This window comes from Lemur catta, chromosome 14 (genome assembly GCF_020740605.2).
Source record: "Lemur catta isolate mLemCat1 chromosome 14, mLemCat1.pri, whole genome shotgun sequence".
Classification (NCBI taxonomy): Eukaryota; Metazoa; Chordata; class Mammalia; order Primates; family Lemuridae; genus Lemur; species Lemur catta.
Genome location: NC_059141.1, coordinates 56,915,926 through 56,938,866, shown reverse-complemented (window position 1 = coordinate 56,938,866; position 22,941 = coordinate 56,915,926). Strand labels below are relative to the sequence as shown.

General features: G+C 35.8%; 1 protein-coding gene across 6 annotated transcripts in view; it reads left to right on the top strand.

The window, feature by feature from the left end:
- Positions 1 to 22,941, top strand: part of SHLD2 (shieldin complex subunit 2) — an 85,119-nt gene that overhangs the window by 50,364 nt on the left and 11,814 nt on the right. For 4 of the 6 annotated variants that reach the window (XM_045569025.1, XM_045569024.1, XM_045569023.1 and 1 more), the window contains 5 exons: positions 367 to 1,908; positions 5,872 to 5,979; positions 12,136 to 12,330; positions 12,490 to 12,624; positions 17,415 to 17,621. In XM_045569025.1, the coding sequence (XP_045424981.1) occupies positions 372 to 1,908; positions 5,872 to 5,979; positions 12,136 to 12,330; positions 12,490 to 12,624; positions 17,415 to 17,621 (2,182 nt within the window). In that variant the 5' untranslated portion in view covers positions 367 to 371. The remainder of the gene's footprint in view (positions 1 to 366; positions 1,909 to 5,871; positions 5,980 to 12,135; positions 12,331 to 12,489; positions 12,625 to 17,414; positions 17,622 to 22,941) is intronic. The other 2 variants (XM_045569027.1, XM_045569026.1) reach the window with 1 other exon arrangement.

Below are 22,941 nucleotides of genomic sequence, written 5' to 3'. Positions count from 1 at the left end.
AATTACAATACAATTAAACAAATGCCTCTTTTTTCCCTTCTTTACTAACTTGTTATTTACGTGGAGCAAATTTTTACAACATAAGAAATGAACATACTAAGAATTTATTTATTTGTTGATGTTAGTGTGCTTTACTTTATTTCCCTTAAAGAGAATCTTTAGGTAAAATTTTTTTGTGAATATTTTGGTTTCTCCTTAACAATTTCTTGTGCATTTATGAATTTTATAATTAAATGGAATACCACATAAATCCTTATATTAATTATGTTTTGGTTCATAGTTTATATTATATTTTCTTTTGGCATGTTAATATCAATATATAGAAATCTGACAAAATATTAATTTTGGATTTTTCATTTTAATCAGAAATCATGAATGGAGGATCTCAAATCCACATTTTTTGGGGTGCTCCAGTTAGTCCTCTGAAAATGACAGTATCACAGGACACAACTTCTTTAATGGCCACTGCTGACTCCTGGAAGGAAATTCAGCTTTTGCAGAATCAGCATTCTTTATGTCTGAAGGATGAAAAACACGAGCACAAAAATCTTGAAAACTATCAAGCCCCAGAATCTATTGGCCCTCCAGATCTTCTTAGTGGCCATTTTTTAGCAAACTCTATGAGTAGATCTGTTCATGCAAAAGATGACTTTATACGTTCTATTTCTGAAACACAGAATATAAAATCCCAGAAGACTCACCCCTTAAGACTGAGTGATGTAACTGACTCTGATGTGCAAATATGTGGATTTAAAGGCAGAGTTCAACAGTTAACCGAAGAAGAAAAACATCAAAAGCTTCTCAGTGAAAATAAAAGGGTCACGGACAAACAGCCTAAAGAGCAGCCCAGTGTACATGGTCAGAACTTTCAAACAGATTCCTTTCAGTTAGATCGCAGGTGTGCAGCTCTACTGGATTTGGTCTGCAGTACTGAACAAATTAACATAGGGCCTGGAGCAGTACAAACAAAGTGTGTGTCAACAGAACATCATGAAATGCAAAACCAGTGCCCCGAATTCTTTTCCTCTAATGCTGTAGATAAGCCAAGGTCTGAAGGAGCAGTTAAGAATGTCTCAAACCTTAAAATATCTACTGATACTGAATTTCTCAGTATAATGACTTCCAGCCAGGTGGCTTTTTTAGCTCAAAGGAAGGATAAAGGGCGGAATTCTATAAATAAAGGGAATGTCAACATGGGGATTGAACCAAAGGCAAGTTGTGGGGAAATTAGAACAATTGAAAATAATTTAATTCAGCCTAATGATGATTTTGCAGCAAGATATGAAAATGGAGAAAACCAAGCATATTCCCTTGAACTTTTTAGTCCTGTTTGTCCTGAAACAAAAAGTAGCCATATTCACAGAAACTCTAATAAAGGTCTTGAAGAAAATACAGGATCTCAAGAACCTTTCATTTCTGAAGATAAACTACCAGCAAATGAGATACGTGTTGAGTTGTGTAGCTCAGGAATACTGTGTTCCCAACTAAGTACCTTCCACAAAAGGGCTGCTAGAAGAAGCTCGGCTTCTGAAGATAAACTGGGCCATTCTAAAGCTCTCTCTGAAGTCCTCCAAATATCTAAGAAAATGAAGTTGATGTCTAATGCAAGAGATTCTGCTGTAGCAATGGACCAGAGGAATTTGTCTGGATTTAAGCATATTAAAAAAACATCATTAATAAAAAATTGTGATTCTAAAAGTCAGAAGTATAATTGTTTAGTCATGGTGCTATCTCCATGTCATGTGAAAGAAATAAACGTAAAATCTGGACCAAATTCTGGCTCTAAAGTACCTTTAGCAACAATTACAGTAATTGATCAATCAGAAGTTAAGAAGAAGGTTTTTCTGTGGAGAGCCACAGCATTTTGGGCACTTACAGTGTTTCTCGGAGATATAATTTTACTCACAGGTAAGTACATCATGGTATAGTGGTAGCTTTTGTAAAGCTGTGTTTTGTTTTTGTTTTGTTTTCCTCCCACTTTAAGTCTTTCAGGACTCTTGCTACCATTTGCCTCTTCTGCGCCCAGCATAACTGATCCCTTCGTAGCATCCATGCCGGTCGCCTTCCATTGGCCACTATCCTGCGTGTTGCCACTTCTGGGCCTCTGTTGTGTTTTTCTTAGTTCTGCCCCTCCTTTCCACACATCTTCTTGAAGAAGCCTCACCTGATTGCTCCTCCTGTTCATTCACCATGTGAGTGTTCAGGTCATATCGTTAGGCTCCTTTTCATTTTCTTACAGTTTTGTCTATGTATGTCTTATTTTTAACCCTTTAAACTATAGTGGCAGTCTTATAATGAAAGAACAGCACTTATGCTTCTTTACCCAATCCCTAATAATGCTGTGCACATTACATTTTTACTAAGGGAACAGATATAGATTTCTATTGGTTTATTTTATTATTAAAATTATATGAATCACATTTAGAAATATGGTAAGGAAAAAACTGATATTATGCCAGCTTCATGTAACCACCAGTAGAGTTTTAGAGTGTTACCCTCTAGTTATTTTCTCTGTGCTCCTGAAAATGTGATGATTGTGTTTGTATAGACATATTCATATACCTTTATAAGCTGATATTTATTGGGAGCTTACTTTGCGTCAGACTCCATTTTAGACTTTATATATCTCATTGCAACTATATGAAAAAGGTACTGATTTTATTCCCGTTTTTCAGTTGAGAAAACTGAGGCCCAGAGAAGAAAAGTAACTTGCCTAATGTCACACATCTAGGAAGTGGCAAAGCTATGATTTCACCTAGACTTCAGAATCCATAGTCTTAATATACAGTTGTAATCAAAAAGAACATTTAGGCCGGGCGCGGTGGCTCACGCCTATAATCCTAGCACTCTGGGAGGCCAAGGCTGGTGGATCGCTCGAGCTCAGGAGTTCGAGACCAGCCTGAGCAAGAGCAAGACCCCGTCTCTACTAAAAATAGAAAGAAACTATCTGGCCAACTAAAAATATTTATAGAAAAAATTAGCCGGGCATGGTGGCACATGCCTGTAGTCCCAGCTACTCGGGAGGCTGAGGCAGTAGGATCTCTTAAGCCCAGGAGTTTGAGGTTGCTGTGAGCTAGGCTGACGCCACGGCACTCACTCTAGCTGGGCAACAGAGCGAGACTCTGTCTCAAAAAAAAAAAAAAGAAAGAACATTTAATTTTTATCTCACCTAATATAAGAAACTTAACATTTTGTTACATGTTTTTCTTAATTTAAAATCAGTACACAGGGTATTAGGCCAGGAGGAAGTTGATTAAGCTTAATAAAATATCTAAAGAAAGAATGTGATACAGAAGATGTGTAGGTTAGCCTTAGAAGCTTAGAAAAAGAAAACTTTAAGGCGATATTGGTAGTTTTACCAAAGGGTTTGCAGGGAGAATGAGAACCTTAGCTAATGTATCCTGGTGTTCCTGTAGAATTGTCACGTACAATGTCTAATAAAGAGGTAAACACAGGATTGTAACGAACAGGCTTAGCATAGCCTCATCCCACTAGTGTTATATTATTGTTGGAGAGTGAATTCATCTGACTCCCTCTGTTCTGATTCAGTGCTCATTGAATACCTCTTTGCTATGACTTGGCTTCCTAGTTGTAGAACTGCCTACAAGGTGAGAACAGGCTGCAAATATTGTTTCCATGGCAATTAGTACCTCATTGTAAATGAAAAAAATAGTGTTCCACTTTTTTTTCTATTTGTCTCATTAACTGTTTAATATGAGCTTGTGTTGTAGAGCTGAAATCTAGTTTTGGAATGTTGACAAAATTAGGTTTCCCAGACTGTAAAGTGAGGGCCATGCCCTGGACCATGCCCATTTTACCAAGGCAATTGCTGTCACTGTGAGCCTTCCAGGAAGCCTTTTCCTATGCAGATGGAAATTCAACCCTGCTATTTCTGTGTTTTCCCCTGACATTTGTATGTTTGTTAACAACTAGGTAACATTCTATCAATTGCCTTTAGTACAATTTACTTGACCGTTTTCCTGTTATAAGACCTTTAGGTTATTTCTGTGACCACCTTTTTAAAAAATTCAGTCTTTTTCTGTTTTGTATTTTTTAAGGAAAAAACAATCTAGTTCACTGATTTCTGAATAAGTTTCTTTAATGTGGAACAGATGGAAACTTTGGAGAAAAAAAGAAATCTGTACTTTCCATTGTCCTAATTAAGTAGTGAAATTACTTGTATAGCTCAGGTAGCTCATACTACCTACTGATTGATACACACCCCAGAACTGAAAAATTCTATGAAACAGATGCATTCCAGATCATGTTCCATTTAGTAACACAGTACACATTTTGCTCTTACACTTTTAGCAATAGAATGAAGAGATGGCATAAGTAAAGACTGTCTAAAGGAGACTGCTGACTAGAGTTAAAAGAGAAGAGGACCTGGGACTTAACATTGGGAAACTAGAGTGGAACAAACAGAAGAAGGGGAGCTAGGAGCTGGGGCACATCAGTGAATGGCTAAAGGGAGCCAGGAGGCAAGGGCCGGCTACCACTGTACCACCACCAGTAGTGATTAACATGTCACTAACCCCGACATAGGCTTCACTGTCCTAGTTTTCAGAAGTCTCTCCTTGAAATTTCTCATTTGTTCCTTTTTTTTTGTCTGAAAAGCATGCATTCTGAACGTCAGATCATGAAAAGTCTTGAATGCTGTGGTAGTCTTTCATGGCTAGGCAGTGGGGAGCCACTGAGTGTTTTTTAAGCAATTCACCCAATCTCATTAACGTTCTTGATAAATCACTCATTGGCATTGTGGACATGGATTAGAGGTGGGAAGATCACGCGCTGGGAGAAAGCAATGTGGGATGTAAAACAGTAGCAGTGGAGGCAGTGGATGGGGGCTGGGGACAAAGGGTGGGAAGGGAGAGGCAGGATGCCTTCAGATTTTAGTTTATCTGACTAGCAGCAGAGTGCCAACGATGAGGTGGGTACTGTGAGAGGAAAAGCAGGTTCGGACAGTGCTGAGTTTGGGAAGCCAACAGAACATCCAGGCAAGAGTTTCTATTAGCCAGTTGTAGATAAAAGGGCTTTGAAGCTGAGGAGAGGGTCTAGAATATAAATCTGGAAGCAATCACTTAGAATTTATGCATCTTTGTTTTTATTTTCCCACTATCTCCTGATTATTTTGCTATTATTAATATATCTTTATACCTCTAACACTCTGTACGCTGATTATATCTTGCCTGGGAAATAGCTCCCTTTCTTTCTCTCTTTAAAACTTACAGTTTTTGCTGTACCTAGATTTCTATGTGTTGATATGTTTAGTTCCACTACACGATTCTTCTCTATGCCGCTTACATCATGCAGCTCTCTCTTTCCCAGTGAGCCATTGGAAAGTGTTCCCTGCCTCCAAAGTCGTTTACTTTTAACTTCTATGGAAGGTGATTACTATGCTATTTAGGGAAAAATAATTAAATCCTTTAAGAGTGCCTTAAGAAGGGACCAGTGCGTATTGAATATTATTACTCTTTTAGGCACTACTGCTTTGGAGCCACTACTTTGCTTCCTGGTTCTGAAAAATTTATTTTTCATTTATCAGAAATATACATTATATTGTAACATTTTTTTTTTTACGTAAACGAAAACTACTAAACCTTTCTTTGTAGAGCAATGAGCTTCCATATTGGTATCATTTGAATATATGGAAGCAATTTTGTTATTTCACCTGTATGCAGACATACCTAAATTCAGACTTTGGATTTGCTGTTTTATCATTTTGTGCCTTTAGGCAGGTCATTTAACCTATTTGAACTTTAGTTGCCTGGCATTTGGGAGGTATACATAATATTTTGCAATGATTGGTAAGTTAACTACAGTGTGAAGGAAGTTATGTCATAATCAGAACTTTTTTTTATCTCTCTTTAGATGTTGTTATTCATGAGGATCAATGGGTTGGTGAGACAGTACTACAATCGACATTTACCAGTCAGTTATTAAACCTTGGGAGTTACTCATCTGTTCAGCCAGAAGAATGTAAGACACATTTTGAATGTAATCATTTCTTAGTATTTAAAGAATATAAACATACTAGGAAAGATTAAAGTTAAAATGGTTCTTTTATAAAATGTTTTCTAAACCATTAGTTAGTATTGGTTTATTTAGTAAAAATGAAAATAGAATATTTTTAAAATGAACTTGTACATTGTAAATCACATTTACATTAAGAGGTATTGGGGCTCATGTTTCACTTTCTTATTTTTCTTAGGGAGTCAGTATAGTGGTGGTTCTTAACCTTTTAGGGAGTCATAGACCTCTTTGAGAAGCTATGGGCCATTTCTCCAGAAAAAAAGGACTTACGTAGGCAGACACAAAATTTTGCTTATAGTTCTAAACCATTCCATGTATCTCTGAGGTTCTTCTGTGGAATTTCTAAGCCTCTAATGAGAATCCTTGAGGTAATAAAAAAAAGTATTGGCCTTGTAGTCCTACAGCTGTGGTTGAAATCCTTGTTCTATCTCCCACTGTTAGGAAAAACTACCTTCCTTCTCTGATGTCCATTTTCTCTTCTTTACAATAAGCTGTCAAATGAAAAAACTAGCAGAATCTTTTCCTTGAGGAAATTAAAAAAAGAAAACAAAGTAAGGGAAGCAGTATAAACTACTATTAATAGTTATGGTCTCTGGAGTCAAATAGACCAGGAGTTGAGTCTTGACCACCCCCGGCCCCTGCAGTCTTTGTCTTTAGGCAAGTTATTGAACCTCATTATACTCCATCTCCTCAGCTATGAGATGGAAGTAAAAATACATGCATACCTTACAGGGTCGTTGTGAAGATTAAATGAGATAATATAAGGTGTTCAAACTGCATGTAATATAATAACAATATAGTAAGATTAGTGGGAGAAATAACAAGTTAGCAAAACATATTTGATAAAATATTGAGAGAGCATAATGAAAATACTAGGGAATGTTAGAGCTAGGGAAATATACTGATTATATAGAAAGTTAACTAGAATAACAGGAAAGTTATATGACATATATGCAAGATAGAACATGGAATTCCAATCTTTGAATTCTCAAAGGCAGAGTAAGCAGGAGAGAATAACAATTATAACAACAATAACTTTTGTGCTCAGACAGGGAAGATTTCACTGTGTCCTAGGGTAGCTCGTCAGCAGAAAATCAACACTGATATATTCTGATAAAATAACCAAAATAGAGTTCTTCATCTATCCAATATATATTTATTAAGTGTCGACATTGTTTCAGGCACTGTGCTTCACTATATACCAGCAGTACAATGGTGTGTTGCCCTCATGGAGCTTACATTCTTGTGTGGAGGGTAAACCAAAAAAAAAAAGAGAATGAAACAGACATATAAATATTTCCAGGTGTTAGTGAGTGCTGTGAAGAAAGCTAACAAAGGGCTGAGATATAGAATGCCATGGTTCTAGTTGGGAAGGGTTGGTCATGGAGTGGAATCAGAGAGTTAGGAAGTTGTTACAGTAGCTGAGGTTGAGAGATGATGCAAGGCCTATGGAGACAAAGCGTTAAGACATATTTGTAAATAGAGTTGACAGGATTTTCTGATGGTGTGGATTTGGGGATGAGGGAAGAGAATCAGTCTCCTGCTACTGGATTTCTGGTTTAGATAACTAGGTAGCCTTTTTTGCAAAAAAACTGGCAAGGAACAGGTTTATGAGGGAAAATAAAGTGCTATGTTTTAGGCATATTAAGTTTTAAATATTTTTGAGGTATCCAAGTGGAGACGTAGTAATTAGAAACAAAGTCCAGGACTCAAGGGACAGGTTTAAAATTAAGATACAAATTTTAGAGTTAACATATAGATAACACTTGTTTATTTTATTATTTTAAAAACTTTTAATTTTGAAATATTATCTATGAAATTATAAACTCACAGGGAATTGCAAAAATTCTACATAAAGTCCCATGAACTCTTCACCTAACTTCCCCCAGTGGTGACACCTTGTATAACTTTAGTGTAATATCAATACCAGGAAATCAACATTGGTATAATACTATTACCTAGTATTATACTAGGATACTTTCTCCTTCAGTATCAATACAGCATTATAACGACAATATAGTTAATACTATAATATAGCAGTAAAATAGATATACTTAGTCCTAATGTCAGTGTCTTAATGGAGAAACACTAGAGGCATTTTCAATAAAATCAGGAAAAAGATAAGGATGTCCACTATCTCTGCAACTATTCATCTTAAACTAGAGTTATTAGCCAATACAATTATACAAGAAGGGTAAAGAAAAGTGAAAATTATCTTTATTTACAAATGTTTTGATAATATACCTGACAACACCAGGGAATCAAAGATAAAGTAAATTCAAATAATAAAAGAATTCAGTGATATAATAGGTTGTAAAGTTAATATTTAAAAAAATCAATAGACTTCATATACACAATAAATAGAATGGATAATGATAGGGGAAAACTCATTTATAGTAGTAATAAGATATTTCAAAATAAATTTAACAAGAAATGCATAAAACTTATATGAGGAAAAATATAAACACTCCAGAAAGAAATAAAGATATAAATAAATGGAAAGATATTAATAGTTTTACCAGACATTAAAACATACTTTAGCTCCTCTATAATTAAAATGGTGAAGTATTGATGCCTGAATAGACAAATGACCAGTGCAATAGAATAGGAAGATCAGAATGAGACCAACATACATATGGCAGTTTAATATATGACAAAGGTAGTGTCTGAAATCACTGAGATAAAGGCTAACTTCTTCTGCCTCTTCTTTTTTCCTCCTTGTCTTCCTCCTTCTCCCCCTCCTCCTCCTTTTTAGAAAGAGGGACTTGCTCTATTACCCAAGCTGGAGTACAGTGGGACGATCATAGCTCACTGCAACCTCAGCCTCCTGGGCTTAAGCGTTGCTCCCACCTCAGCCTCCTCAGTAGCTGGGATTACAGATGCACGCCACCACGCCTGGCTTGGAAAGTCTTTCTTAGTCTTACTCAGAATCCAGAGGCTGTAAAAGGCAAGACTGATAAATTTGACTACAGAAAAATAAAATTTTGCATAACTAAAACAGCATAAACAAAGTCAAAAGATAACTGACAAACTTGGAGAAAATATTTACAACATATACCAAAAAGCTAATATCCCTAATATATGAAGAACTTTTAAAAAGTGAGTGGCAAAGGATCTGATTGGAAAATGGGAAAAATAATATAAAAATGGCCCTCAAATATAACTCATAATTAGAGAAATTCAAATTAAAACTACATGGAGATATCATTTCTCACCTATCAGATTGTCGAAATTAAAAGAATATGGCAATATGTTCTTTGGCAAGGCTCTGGGGAAGCAGGCCTTCTTACACATTGGTGGTAGGAATGCAGATTGCCACAACCCGTCTACAGGGATATTCGATAATACCTAACAAAATTACGTATGTACTTAGCTTTTGACCCAGCAGTCCCACTTCCAGGAATCCATCTTGAAGATACACCATCAACAATGAAAATACATATCACAGGGTTATTTATTGCAGTATTATTTGTAAGTGCAAAATGTTGGAACAAATCTAAGTACCCATACACAGGAGAATGATTGTCTGAATTATGGTACATTCACATAGTGGAATACTAAGCAGCTATAAAAAGAGAATGAAAAAGGCCAGGCGTGGTGGCTCATGCCTGTAATCCTAGCACTCTGGGAGGCCGAGGCAGGTGGATCGTTTGAGCTCAGGAGTTCGAGACCAGCCTGAGCAAGAGCGGGACCCCATCTCTACTAAAAATTAGAAAGAAATTATCTGGACAACTAAAAATATATAGAAAAAATTAGCCAGGCATGGTGGCGCATGCCTGTAGTCCCAGCTACTCGGGAGGCTGAGGCAGGAGGATTGCTTGAGCCCAGGAGTTTGAGGTTGCTGTGAGCTAGGCTGACACCATGGCACTCTAGTCCGGGCAACAGAGTGAGACTCTGTCTCAAAAAAAAAAAAAAGAGAGAGAGAGAGAATGAAAAAGATCTCTATGAAGTGATTTCCAGGACCCACTGTTACATGAAAATCGTAAAGCTCAGGCCAGGTGTGGTGGCTCATGTCTGTAATCCTAGCACATTGGGAGGCCAAGGTGGGAGGATTGCTTGAGGCCAGGAGTTTGAGACCAGCCTCGGCAACATAGCAAGACCCCCATCTCTACAAAAAATAGAAAAATTAGCCAGGTATGACAGCACACATCTGTAGTTCCACCTACTCGGGAGGCTGAGGCAGGAGGATCGCTTGAGCCCAGGAGCTTGAGGTTGGAGTGAACAATGATGATGCCACTGCACTCTATCTCAGGCTACAGAGTGAGACCCTAACTCAAAATAGCAACAACAAAAATACTCCTAGAGCCCAAAAAAATGTAAGTATTAATAGTATGGCATCTTTCCTGTAAGAAAGAATGAAAAGGTAAATTTTATATACGTGAATTATATTTCAGTAAAGGTGTTATATTAGGTATAATAGATATTGCTCTAATAGTGGGTCTGTGTGGACTACCAAAAGCATCCATAGTACGTACATAAAGGATCATGAACCCCTTCTCTTTACCTAGAAATGTATCCCAACCCTGTTTGCTACCTGAAAACTTTTTAGACATTTCCCTAAAACTCAGTTCAAATATTCCTTCACTAAAGCCTTTTCCAGTTTTCCCAGGCAGCTCTTTTTCTGTGTGCTCTTAGAGATGCTTACCTTCATCTCTTACACCCTATGCCTAGGTTTGTTGTCCACTTCTAGGTCCCTGACTCCTTCAGTGCCAGGATTATGACATGATTTGTCTTTGTATCTGTAGCACCTAGTATAATGCCTGGAACATAGTGGCTGATCCACTGAAGAGTGGGTGAATAATGAGCGTAGCATGAGCATGTTAATGGCAGAAGGAAAGAAGAATCATAAATCAGCTTATAGACTCTGCTTTATAAAAAGTACTTAAGTTTATTGCCAGGATCTGTTTTTGATCCACAGTCAATCATGTATTCAGACATACCTCGTTTACCTTGAGAAAAATTAAAATATAATCAGCAAAACTCAGCAACTTGTACATTTAAAATGTGTGCATTTTATTGTATGTCAGGTATACCTTAATAAAAAATGAGAAAAAAATTGAGACAGTAGACAGAAAAACATTTAAAAGACATAATGGGCCAGGCGCGGTGGCTCACGCCTGTAATCCTAGCACTCTGGGAGGCCGAGGCGGGTGGATTGTTTGAGCTCAGGAGTTGGAGACCAGCCTGAGCCAGAGCGAGACCCCGTCTACTAAAAATAGAAAGAAGTTAGCTGGGCAACTAAAAATATATAGAAAAAAATCAGCCGGGCATGGTGGCACATGCCTGTAGTCCCAACTACTTGGGAGACTGAAGCAGAAGGATCACTTTAGCCCAGGGGTTTGAGATTGCTGTGAACAAGGCTGATGCCATGACACTCTAGCCCGGGCAACAGAGCGAGACTCTGTCTCAAAAAAAAAAAAAAAAAAAAGACATAATGACTGAAGAATTAAATAACCAATGCAATATCAAGGGAAATGTTACAAAGTAGCACGTGCTCAAATGCCAAATGAGTGTTAGGATAAAAAGCTCTCTGCATTCCCTGGAGGAGGAAGCACTGTGAGCCTAGTGGTTGTCATTCTGTGTGGTATTTGGATGGGAAGAAAGGAGGATGACAGCATTGCAGTGAGCCAGCGGTGAGGACACAGGCCTCCCACTGTGTAGAGTAAGGCGTGCCCAGGGAGAGAGCCAGTGAGGCGGCTCCTGGCCTGTACCAGACTCAAAGTGCTGAGGAAGAGTGTCAAAGGCAGGATCAAATCAGACTCCAGGGATTGGGGAACCAACTGGCTATATCAGGGTGGTAGAGTAAAAAATAACAAATGCTTGATTTTTTAGTAGAAAAAGGATATTATTAGCAAAATAGAGCAGTAAGAGGGGACAGAGCAAATTTATTGGAGATGATAAATCTGCTTCCATTGGTTAAAAATACCAGGTTTTATTTTTTGCATCTAAACTGATTAAAGAATAAGGTACATGTTTTGTGGAAAGGAAATCATATTTTACATCTGACCACACTTTACAACATGAAATACAATTCTAAGAAAATATTGTGTTGTCAAGAAAAATATAGTGTTGCCATTCTTTGTGTGTGTTTTTCTCCCTTAGATTCCAGTATCGTTAGTGATGTTGTACTTCAGGACTTACTGGCATATGTGTCTTCAAAGCACTCCTATCTCAGAGATCTTCCTGGGAGGCAGCCTCAGAGAATGAACAGTATAGAGTTTGTAGAATTGGAGCAGCTTCAGCCTGACATATTAGTCCATGCACTACTAAAAGTTATTGATATCACTGTATTGACGGGTAAATATTTTGAGTACCTCCTTAATTTTAAATTATAAAAAATTAAGATACAAGACCATTTTAGTGCACCATTTGGTTATCACTATGTATTTATCATCAGATATTAAAGTATGGTATCACATGTGATAGAGTATACCAACTAAGATGTTCCGTTTCCAGAGGCATTATACAGCTATAGAGGACAGAAGCAGAGGAAAGTTGTGTTAACAGTGGAACAGGCCCAAGGTCAACATTACGTGCTTGTATTATGGGGTCCTGGAGCTGCCTGGTATCCTCAACTTCAAAGCAAAAAAGGTAAATAAACCCAAAAGCGTTTAATCTATTCATAGTTTGGTAAATGATTAATGCTTATGAGCCTAAGAGAAAGAAAATCTTAAGAGATTAGACAGCAAGATTAGACAACATTTGTAATATAAGAGATCGTAATTGAATAATCTGCAAATTTCTTGTTATAATTTTATACCTCTTATAGCAATTCAGTTATCTAAAAAGTCTTCTATAATTAATGGTGGCAAAACAAAGGCTTAAATTTATTCTCAGGTATACTACTTTACCTTTTAGTGAAGATGTTATTTCCTTCGCATAGTGTTCTTTAAAAATTTAATTCTGGAGAAGCTTCTACAATTTTTTTCAGCCAAAGTACTCTGACGAATAAACTTCTCTCTGGTCATAGGGCAGATGCTAGGGGAGTTACCTTAACTCTTTGAAGTCATAATTACTGTTCAATAAATTCTGTGTTCCAGGTTTTTATTCCAGTTGTTTTAAAGTGTGGGCTATTAGCTAGCCAGAGAATGTTCATGTTTAAAATATGACCCATGAGGCTGGGCACGGTGGCTCACACCTGGAATCCTAGCACCCTAGGAGGCTGAAGCGGAAGGATTGCTTGAGGTCAGGAGTTTGAGACCAGCCTGAGCAAGAGCGAGACCCTTTCTCTACTGAAAATAGAAAAAATGAGCCAGGCTACTAACAATAGAAAGGAAAAAAAATGAGCTGGGCATGGTGGTTCGCGCCTGTAGTCCCAGCTACTTTGGAGGCTGAGGCAGGAAGATCACTTGAACTCAGGAATTTGAGGTTGCTGTGAGCTAGGCTGATGCCACGGCACTCTAGCCCAGGCAACAGAGTGAGACTCTGTCTCAAAAATAAATAAATAAAGGTAAAAAATGACCCAGGATTACATTTTCTTTAAAGCATAAATCAGTTATTTATGGTGTATTGAGTTAAATGAAATGTTTCATTAAAATAGTATAATATCTTCCCTTTGCTATTGTGAGATCCTTTAGTTGTAGCAATCGAAGATAGTTTCATTAGTAGCTTAGGAGTTATTTTACCCTGCTAAATTAATTTAAAGATTGATTTAGTGTATGACCCATTATTTTTTTACCTGAAGGAGTTAATGTTTCTTTCCAAACTTCTGCCTACCAAAGAGTTATCTGTAGGTAGGATCTGTCATATTGTCTCTCTTAATCATTAATAGCCTGTAACTAGGATTTGAGATAAGTCTGATTTTTGACTTTTAAGTTAGGATCAAACAGGGACAGATGTTTGTTCGGTTGAGAAATCTGACAAACGTATTGATGATCACTGACCACCGTATCCGAGCCAAGAACATGAGTCTAGTGCATGCTAGACAAAAATGTAGGTCAAAGGTGTAATGGAGGTGTAGCAAAGCAGATTGCTCCATGCTTAATGCGACTATTATTTTAAAATTAATAGTTATTTGGTTATAGAAGAGAAATTATGGTTGTCTCTAGATAGTCTGTGGTATTTAGGTTATTATTGAAAACTTATAAATGCAGGAATTAACATATAGTTGTTCTTGTTCATTCATTCATTCAGCATACCTTTCTTTATTCATACCCATTATTTTTAAATTTGAACGTCTACTTCAATACCTCAAGGTCATTCTTTTTAAGGGAAAATAACAATTTTGAAGGGTCACTTAAGTGATTCTATTTTTCTGATTTTACTTTCCTTTCGAGAGACCAGTCCCATTTCCAAATTCCCAGAAAAGAGAATTTGGTTGCCCATACTAAATTTGATTCCAAAAGCTGTGACCAGGAAGACATTGTCACAAAGCACATATATGAGGGTTTGAGCTTATTTCAGTGGGTGACAAAACAGTGAAGGGAGTCATTTGTGATCTGGGTGGACAAATAAAGATATTCACTACCAAAAACATGTATATTCACTAGCTTAGAAAGATATTATGTGATATATTATTTAGTTTAAAAAGTAGGTTATAAACTTTATGTATAATAGGATCCCATTTTACTAAAAGTATATCTGTAAGTATGTATATACATTTAAAAATGTGGAAATATATATGTCTACCAAAATGCTAGCAGTGGTTACTTCTGTATGGTAATATTATGTGTGGTTTTTGTTTTTTCTTTATACCTTTAGTTTGAATTTTTTTTGTGTAGGGGCATCTGCATTTACTTTTAAACTTTTTATTATAAAATCCTTTAAGCATATACAAAAGTAGAGAGAATACTAAGTATAATGAACTTATGTACCCTTTAGCCAGCTTATTAAAACATGGCCAATCTTTTTCATCTATTACCTCCCCTTTCTCTTACTATCTAAATATTTTATAATAAATATATTTCATAATAAGAAACTAGACTAAAACTTTTTCCTTTTTTTAAAAAAGAAGAGTTAATGTTTGGAACATCTAGCTAATAATTTGAGAAAAAAGTAAAATTAAATCTATATTTCATGTTTGTGCCAAAGTAAATTCCAAATGCATTGGAGATTCAAATGTAAAAACAATGAAACATCCTTCTCCATCTGTCAGGGTTAAAAATAAAATAAAATAAAAAATAACAATGAAACAATGAATAGTAGAAGAGAATATAGTCAAACTTACTTGGAATCAAAAGATTGGTAGGTTAAATAAAATGCAGCAACAAAAACTACTATACATTAAAACCACCATGTACAAAATTAAAAGGTAAGTGATAAACCAGAAAAAAATATTGCATTGTGTCAGGAAATAATACAATAAGCAGAAGACAAATATCTGTAAAGATAAATAAGCAAAGGATATAAATAGGCAAGTCCCCAGAGAAGAATAAAAATGGCCAATAAATATATGAAAAAATTTACTAGTAATTCAAAACACAGAAAATGATAATGAGAGATGATTTTTCTCATAAGAAATAGAGAAGATACGGGAAAACAGCTATTCCCACAAACTACTGGAAATGTAAATTGGCAGAACTTTTCTTGATGACAGTTCACAATACATATGAAAAAATTTAGGATACCTTTGTTCCAATAATTATAGCTCTAGGAATTTATTGCTTCTGTGCATAAAGATGTAGCTAAAAATGTATTTATCGTGGCATTGTTTATATTAGTGAAAAATAAATAAAAACAAAGTTTCCCAAAATAAAGATTTCTATAATAATTTTTAAGATTTTGGTATACCTGTCCACCGGCATATTATACAGCATTTAAAAGTAATGTAGAATAATAATCACATGTAAAAGTAAATTTGGACATATTAAGTAAAAATCAAATCAATCCAAAACAGCTGGTTGTCCATTAAAATGTTAACTATCAGTGGGCACAGTGGCTCGCACCTATAATCCTAACACTCTGGGAGGCTGAGGTGGGAGGATCACTTGAAGTCAAGAGTTCAAGACCAGCCTGGGCAAGAGTGAGATGCTGGCTCTACTAAAAAATAGAAAAGATTATCAGGGCGTGGTGGCATATGCCTATAGTACCAGCTATTTGGGAGGCTGAGGCAGGAGGAGTTTGAGGCTGCAGTGAACTATGATGACGACACTGCACTCTACCCAGGTGACGGAGAGAAATTCTGTCTTAAAAAAAAAAAAATTAACTGTTTATTTTCGGGTGTTGAGATTCTGGCTGCAGTTTATTTATTTGCTTATCTTCTCTGTAATTTCTAAGCATGAGTTTTGTAATAAGAAAGCTGTTTTAAAAATAATGATTGCTTTTAAGCAGCAACGCGAAATACATATGCTTTAGTTCTTTCTAATGATGCTCTCTCTGTACGGATTGACTTACTCGTTTGATGAATCTCCAACAACAAAAAATGTCTAGGGAAAGAAAGTAAGGAAGTGGGTGGATGGAGTGAATTAGATTTATGGCCTGAAGTAAGTGAGAAACTAAAAAGACAGCTGTTATTATCAGAAAAGTTAGTGCTAAGAAACTTCGTTTTGTTTTATTATAGTTTTAAAGCTGAATTTACTAATATAGAATATGATTATTTGGCAAGGTCTATGTTACTGTGATTTTAAGAATTAGAATTATTACTGAGAGAATTAAAAATAGGTGCTACTGGCCGGGCGAGGTGGCTCACGCCTGTAATCCTACCACTCTGGGAGGCCGAGGCGGGTGGATCGCTAAAGGTCAGGAGTTTGAGACCAGCCTGAGCAAGAGCGAGACCCCGTCTCTATTAAAAAAAATAGAAAGAAATTATCTGGCCAACTAAAATATATATATAGAAAAAAATTAGCCAGGCATGGTGGCGCATGCCTGTAGTCCCAGCTACTCGGGAGACTGAGGCAGTAGGATCGCTTAAGCCCAGGAGTTTGAGGTTGCTGTGAGCTAGGCTCACGCCACGGCACTCACTCTAGCCCGGGCAACAGAGTGAGACTCTGTCTCAAAAAAAAAAAAAAAAAAATAGGTGCTACTATGTCTAAATGCTTTTGTTGTTCTGGAAGAGTTAGCTAAATAAGATAAATAAGGTGTTAAAATATGAGTAAAATATTGGTTATGGTGGATCTGTGTTCATTTCAATGTCCTTTTTTGAAAAAAAAATCTTTGCCTGTAGATGTCAAAATGAGAATTTGTTACTCTGTATAGCAGTTATGACAAATTTGACTACTTTAGGAGGCCAAGAAATCTTTGGAAAAGATTTTGTTAAAATTATCTCTAGCATCTTTATCCTATTGTTGTAATGCAACATTGATATTTTGTTTCTTTATACCCAAATTCTTTAGCGATAAAAGTTATGTTTAACTGATTTAATCAGATCAATCAATTTAAGCTGATTCTGAGCCTGGACTTTTTCCTTCTTGGTAACTTTTTGTTTTTATTTATTTTTGTTTAAGATTATATTTGGGAATTTAAATATCTTTTTGTTAAGCGCAATTACATACTAGAAAACCTGGAATTGCATACAACACCTTGGTCATCCTGTGAGTGCTTGTTTGATGATGATATAAGGGCAATTACATTTAAAGCAAAATTTCAAAAAAGTGCACCCTCCTTTGTGAAGATGTCAAACTTAGCAACCCACTTCGAGGATAAGTGTTCAGGTAAGATCTTTAAGTACTGCTTAGTTTCAATGTAAGCAAAATGGCTACCATTTGTGGTGAAAATGTATAATGCAATATAAAAAAGAAATATAGATCACTGCAAATAGCTGAACCAGATATTGGCAACTTCTTAGCTTTTTGCCTCCAATCCTTTGAGGTTAATTTATAATTATTAGAGATCACTTAAAATATTTTTTGTGTATGGTTACCATCAGCTTATCATTTGATAAGCCAGAAATAGAAAATTGACCTGATGACCTTAACCAGAGTCACTGTTGAGGTAAACATCTTAAGAAGTCACTCAGCTGTCACCTAGACATGGTTGTTAAGATTTAACATTGATATAGAGTCTGTGAAATTTACTTACTGCTTTGTAAAATGTAATAACTTACATCCTGAACTCAAATATGCGTGTGTGTATGTGTGTGTATAAAATTCCTCCTCAAAAGCATACTACATAGAATACCTTTGATTTTGAATTTTATAGACATACACACTTTCCATTAATTAAATATAATTAAGGTGATTTGTTTTGAGTGAAGTAGCAAAAGGAATACATTTTAGGTTCAAAATGCTATAGACTCGGAATGAAGAGAGATTTCAATAGTGAAAATAAGTAAATCAGTCTCTACAATTTGAGTGGGAAATACGTTTCACTAGATTGCGTTAGCTTCCTAACTACAGAGATAGTGTTAAAAAGATGCTAACTTCTAGTTGAAGATATAACAAATTAAACAGTGTTTGAAGCTATATTTAGGATTGCTAAATGCCAGTAGTTAATAAATGACAGTGATTATCAGTTTTGGAAACTAACAGAAAGTTTTCCACTGGCTACAATGGTAAATGCATTTTTGAGGGGAAATAAGGGTTGAAGAAAGTGGAATGTATCTATAGGTTTATTTTGTTACATAATTTGAATTTTTTAGTGAAAAAGAAAATAGTTGGTCAAAAACTTTCTGAGCACTTGAATAAGTTTAACATTTTTGGTACTTTTATAGGTTATTGAGAATAACTCAGAGACTGTGGATCTTGATACTGAATTAACTTTATTATTCCATTTGCATGAATAATTTTCTGATTATATATGGTTTTAGATTTTATGAAATGCTACATGTAGTTTAAATGAAATAAGGTTACTTTTATAATTCTTTTAATAAAAAGAATCTAGTCCAAAATGAATTAAATTGAAACTCCTAAGATATCAATTGCTAAGATTCTCAAGTATGTTTCTGAAGCCTTTTGGCTAACATGCTATGCTCCTATTTGATATTTCCACCAAAATTTAAAAGTTGTGGTTCAGAGTGTTACATTAAAAAAAATTTTTAACAAGGTTTTTGGGGTGTAATTTTCATACGATAAACTGCACTTATTTGAAGTGAGTTTTGAAATGAAAGCCATGAAACCATCACCACAGTAAAAATAGCATCCCTTCTGCCCTTTGTAATCATCTCCTTCCACATGTTCCTGCCCCTTGACCCTTCTAGGTAACCACTAATCTACTTTCTGTCACTAGATATTAGTTTGAATTTTCTATGATTTCATACAAATGGAATCATATAGTACGTACACTGTTTGGTCTGGCATCTTTTCACTCAGCAAATTCTTTTGAGGTGTATCTGTGCTGTTGTGCATATCAATATTTCATTTCTTTTTATTGTATGGATATGCCATAATTTATCTCCTCATATGTTGATGGACATTGTGTTGTTTCCAGTTTTGGGTATTACAAATAAAGCTTCTATAAACATACACGTACAAAGCTTTAAATGGGCATAGTCTTTCTTTTCTCTTGAGTAAATACCTCAGAGTGGAATAAATAGTTGAATTATGTAGTAGGTGGATGTTTAACTTTTTAAGAAACTGCCAAACTGATTTCAAAAGTGGTTGTGCCATTTTATATTCCCACCAGCAGTGTTTTCTCCACATCCTCATCAACACATGGCATGGACATTCTTTTTAATTTTAGCCATTCTAATAGGTATGTAATGAGAGCTCATTTTGGTTTTAATTTGCATTTCCCTACTGGCTAATGATGTTGAGTATCTTTTCATATACTTAATTGCCATCTATATGTCATCTTTGGTGAAGTGTCAGCTGAAATCTTTTGCCAATTAAAAAAAATTGAGTTGATTGTGTTCTCCCTTTCCCCTTTCCCCTTCTCCCTTTCCTCTTCCCCCTGTCCCCTTTCTGACAGAGTCTTGCTCTGTTGCCCAGGTTGGAGTGTAATCATAGCTCACTGCAACCTCAAACTCCTAGATTCAAGTGATCCTCCTGCCTCAGCCTCCTGAGTAGCTGGGACTATAGGCATGTGCCACCACACCTGGCTAATTTTAAATTTTTTATAGAGACAAGGTCTTACTATGTTGCCCAGACTGGTTTCAAACTCCTGGCCTCAGGTGATCCTCCTGCCTTGGCCTCCCAAAGTGCCGGAGTTATAGGCGTGAGCCACTGCACCTGGCCAATTATTTTGTTGTTACTAAATTTTGAGAGTTCTTTATATATCCTGAGTATAAATTCTTTATCAGATATCTATTTTGCAAGTATGTTCTCCTAGTCTGTTGCTTATCTTTTCATGTTTTAAATTGGGTCTTCTGAAGAGCACAAGTTTAATGAACACCAATTTATCCATTTGTTGTTATATGAATTGTACTTTTGGTGTTATATCTAAAAAATATTTGCATAACTCAAGGTCAGAAAGATTATTCTCCTGTGTTTTCTTTAGGAGTTTCAGACTTTTAGGTTTTATATTTAGATCTGTGATCCAGTTTGAGTTAATTATTTTTGTGTATGGTGTGAGATAATGGCTTTGAAGCATGAGCATGCTCTCTCTCTTTCTTTCTCTTTAGAAGAATGTTCAATTGTGCAAGCACCATTTGTGGAAAATATTATTATTTTTCCAGTAGATTGCCTTTACACTTTTGTAAAATATCAGTTGTCCACATATGTGTAGGCTTTTTTGGACTTTCTCTTCTGTTCTATTAATCTGTTTTTCTTTACACCGATACTACCTTGTTTTGATTACTGTAGCTTTGCAATAAGTCTTGAAGTCAGGTACTCTTGGCCTTCCAACTTTGTTCTTTTTCACAGTTGTTTTTGCCCTTTGCATTTCCATATGATTTATAGAACCAGTTTGTCAATTTCTGTATATTGATCTTGTATTTTGTAAACTTGCTGAACTCAATATTAAATAGTAACTTCTGTATATTTGGATTGTCTATATAGATGATCACTTTTCTGTGAGTAAAGACAGTTTTACTTCTTCCCTTCCAGTCTGGATGCGTTTTATTTATTTTTCATGCCTCACTGCTATTGGTAGCTCCTCCAGTATAATACTGAAAAGAAATTGTGAGAGTAGACATTTTTATCTTGTTTCTGATATTAGGGAGAAAACATTCATTCTTTCATTATTAAATATGATGTTAGCTATGATTTTTCATAGACTTCTTTTATCAGATTGGTAAAGTTCTCTTGTAGTCTTGGTTTGTTGAAAATTTTTATCAGAAATGGGTTTTAGAATTTTTCAAATGCCTTCTATCCATCTATTGTGATGATCATACAATTAAAAAAAATCTTTTAATATAGTTATTATAATTACTTTGGTTTTTGAATGTTAAACCAATTTTGCATTCATGGGATAAACCTGACTTGGTCATGAGATATATAAATGTGTGTGTGTGTGTGTGTGTGTGTGTGTGTATCCTTTTTATATATTTTTGGATTCAATTTGCTAACATTTCTTAAGAATTTTTTTGTCTATGTTCATGAGGGAAATTTGTCTGTAATTTTCTGTTTTTGTAATGTGTTTTTCTGGTTTTGGTATTAGAGTAATGCTTGTAGAATGAGTTGGGATGTAGTTCCTCCTCTTCAATTTTCTGGAAGAGTTTGTTTAGAACTAGAATGATTTTTTTTCTTTAAATTTTTAGTAGAATTGCTCAGTGAAGCCATTTGGGCCTGAAGTTTTTTTTATTGGAAGGTTTTAACTACAAATTCAATTTCTTTAATAGATGTTGGGATATTCAGCTTATCTACTTCTTCTTGAGTGAACTTTGGTGATTTGAAGAAATTTCTTCATTTCATCCAAATTGTTGGCATAACAACAACAAAAATATATTGGCATGAAGTTATAATGTTCTCTCATCATTTTTAACATCTGTGGAATCTGTAGTAATACTGGTATTACATAACATTGATAATTTGTGTCTTCTATTTCTATTTCTGATTGATTTGACTAGAGGATTATCAAATATATTGATCTTCCCAAATAACCACCTCTTGGTTCAGTAATTTTTCTTTATTTTTCTGTTTTCTTTTTCTTTTTTTGGTTTCTTGTCTGATCTTTATTATTTGCTTTGTTCTACTTGGCATTTACTGTTTCTCATTTCTTAAGGTAGAAATTGAAGTTATTGATATGAGACTTTTCTTTCTTCTAGTATGGGTATTTAGTGCCATAAATTTCCCTCCAAGTGAAGCTTCTGAGTTCTCTGTCCAGTGCTCTGTGCATTATGAGATTTTCTACTCTAGCTGGTGGGAAAGGCACTATTTCCAACTCTGTAAAAGCTCAAAGCCTTGTTCCCAGTAATCCTTTTGGGACATTCTTTCCTTGGCCTCTGGTCACGTGTGCTGGTCAGTACTCAGCTGAATTCTCCAAGGGGTTTGTCTGCACTGCAGTTCTCCAGAGTTGTCTCTCTTTGCAGCTCTCATCTGCCTAGTACTCTGCCCTGAGAACTCTAACCACCTTAGCCTTCCAGACGCAAAGCTTCATCTCTCTCAATTCAGGGAAACCACCAGGCTCTGCCTGGGGTCCCCTTCCCTGTGCCACAGCTAGGAAACTCCCATCTGTAAGCTGAGGCAGTCACAGGGCTCATATCTTTTGTTTCTCACCTGTTAGGGATCACTATTTTTTTGTTGCTTGTTTTTCAATGTCTTGAGAGTTGTTTTGTACATTTTGTTTGGTTTTTTAGTTACTTTCAAGATCTCCGAACTGTTTTCACTCACAACACTTCTGACACAAAATGTGTGGGGTTCTTTCCCATACCAACAGCCAGTTCTCCAACTCTGCAGACACCAGCTGGTGTCCTAAAATTCAGTTTAATTCGATTCTTATACTACCTACCTGAGTTAGGGTCAGACTCCTCAGGCTTAAGGATTCAGTCCCACAAAACTGCCTTCACTTCAGATACCAGTCACAAATATTGGGTGCCTAGAGTATCCACACCTTTGTCTGACTCTGCTACAACTCCTCCCTTTCAGGTTCAATAATTTGCTGGAATGGCTCACAGAACTCAAGAACACTCTCATATTTACAACTCAGGAACAGCTA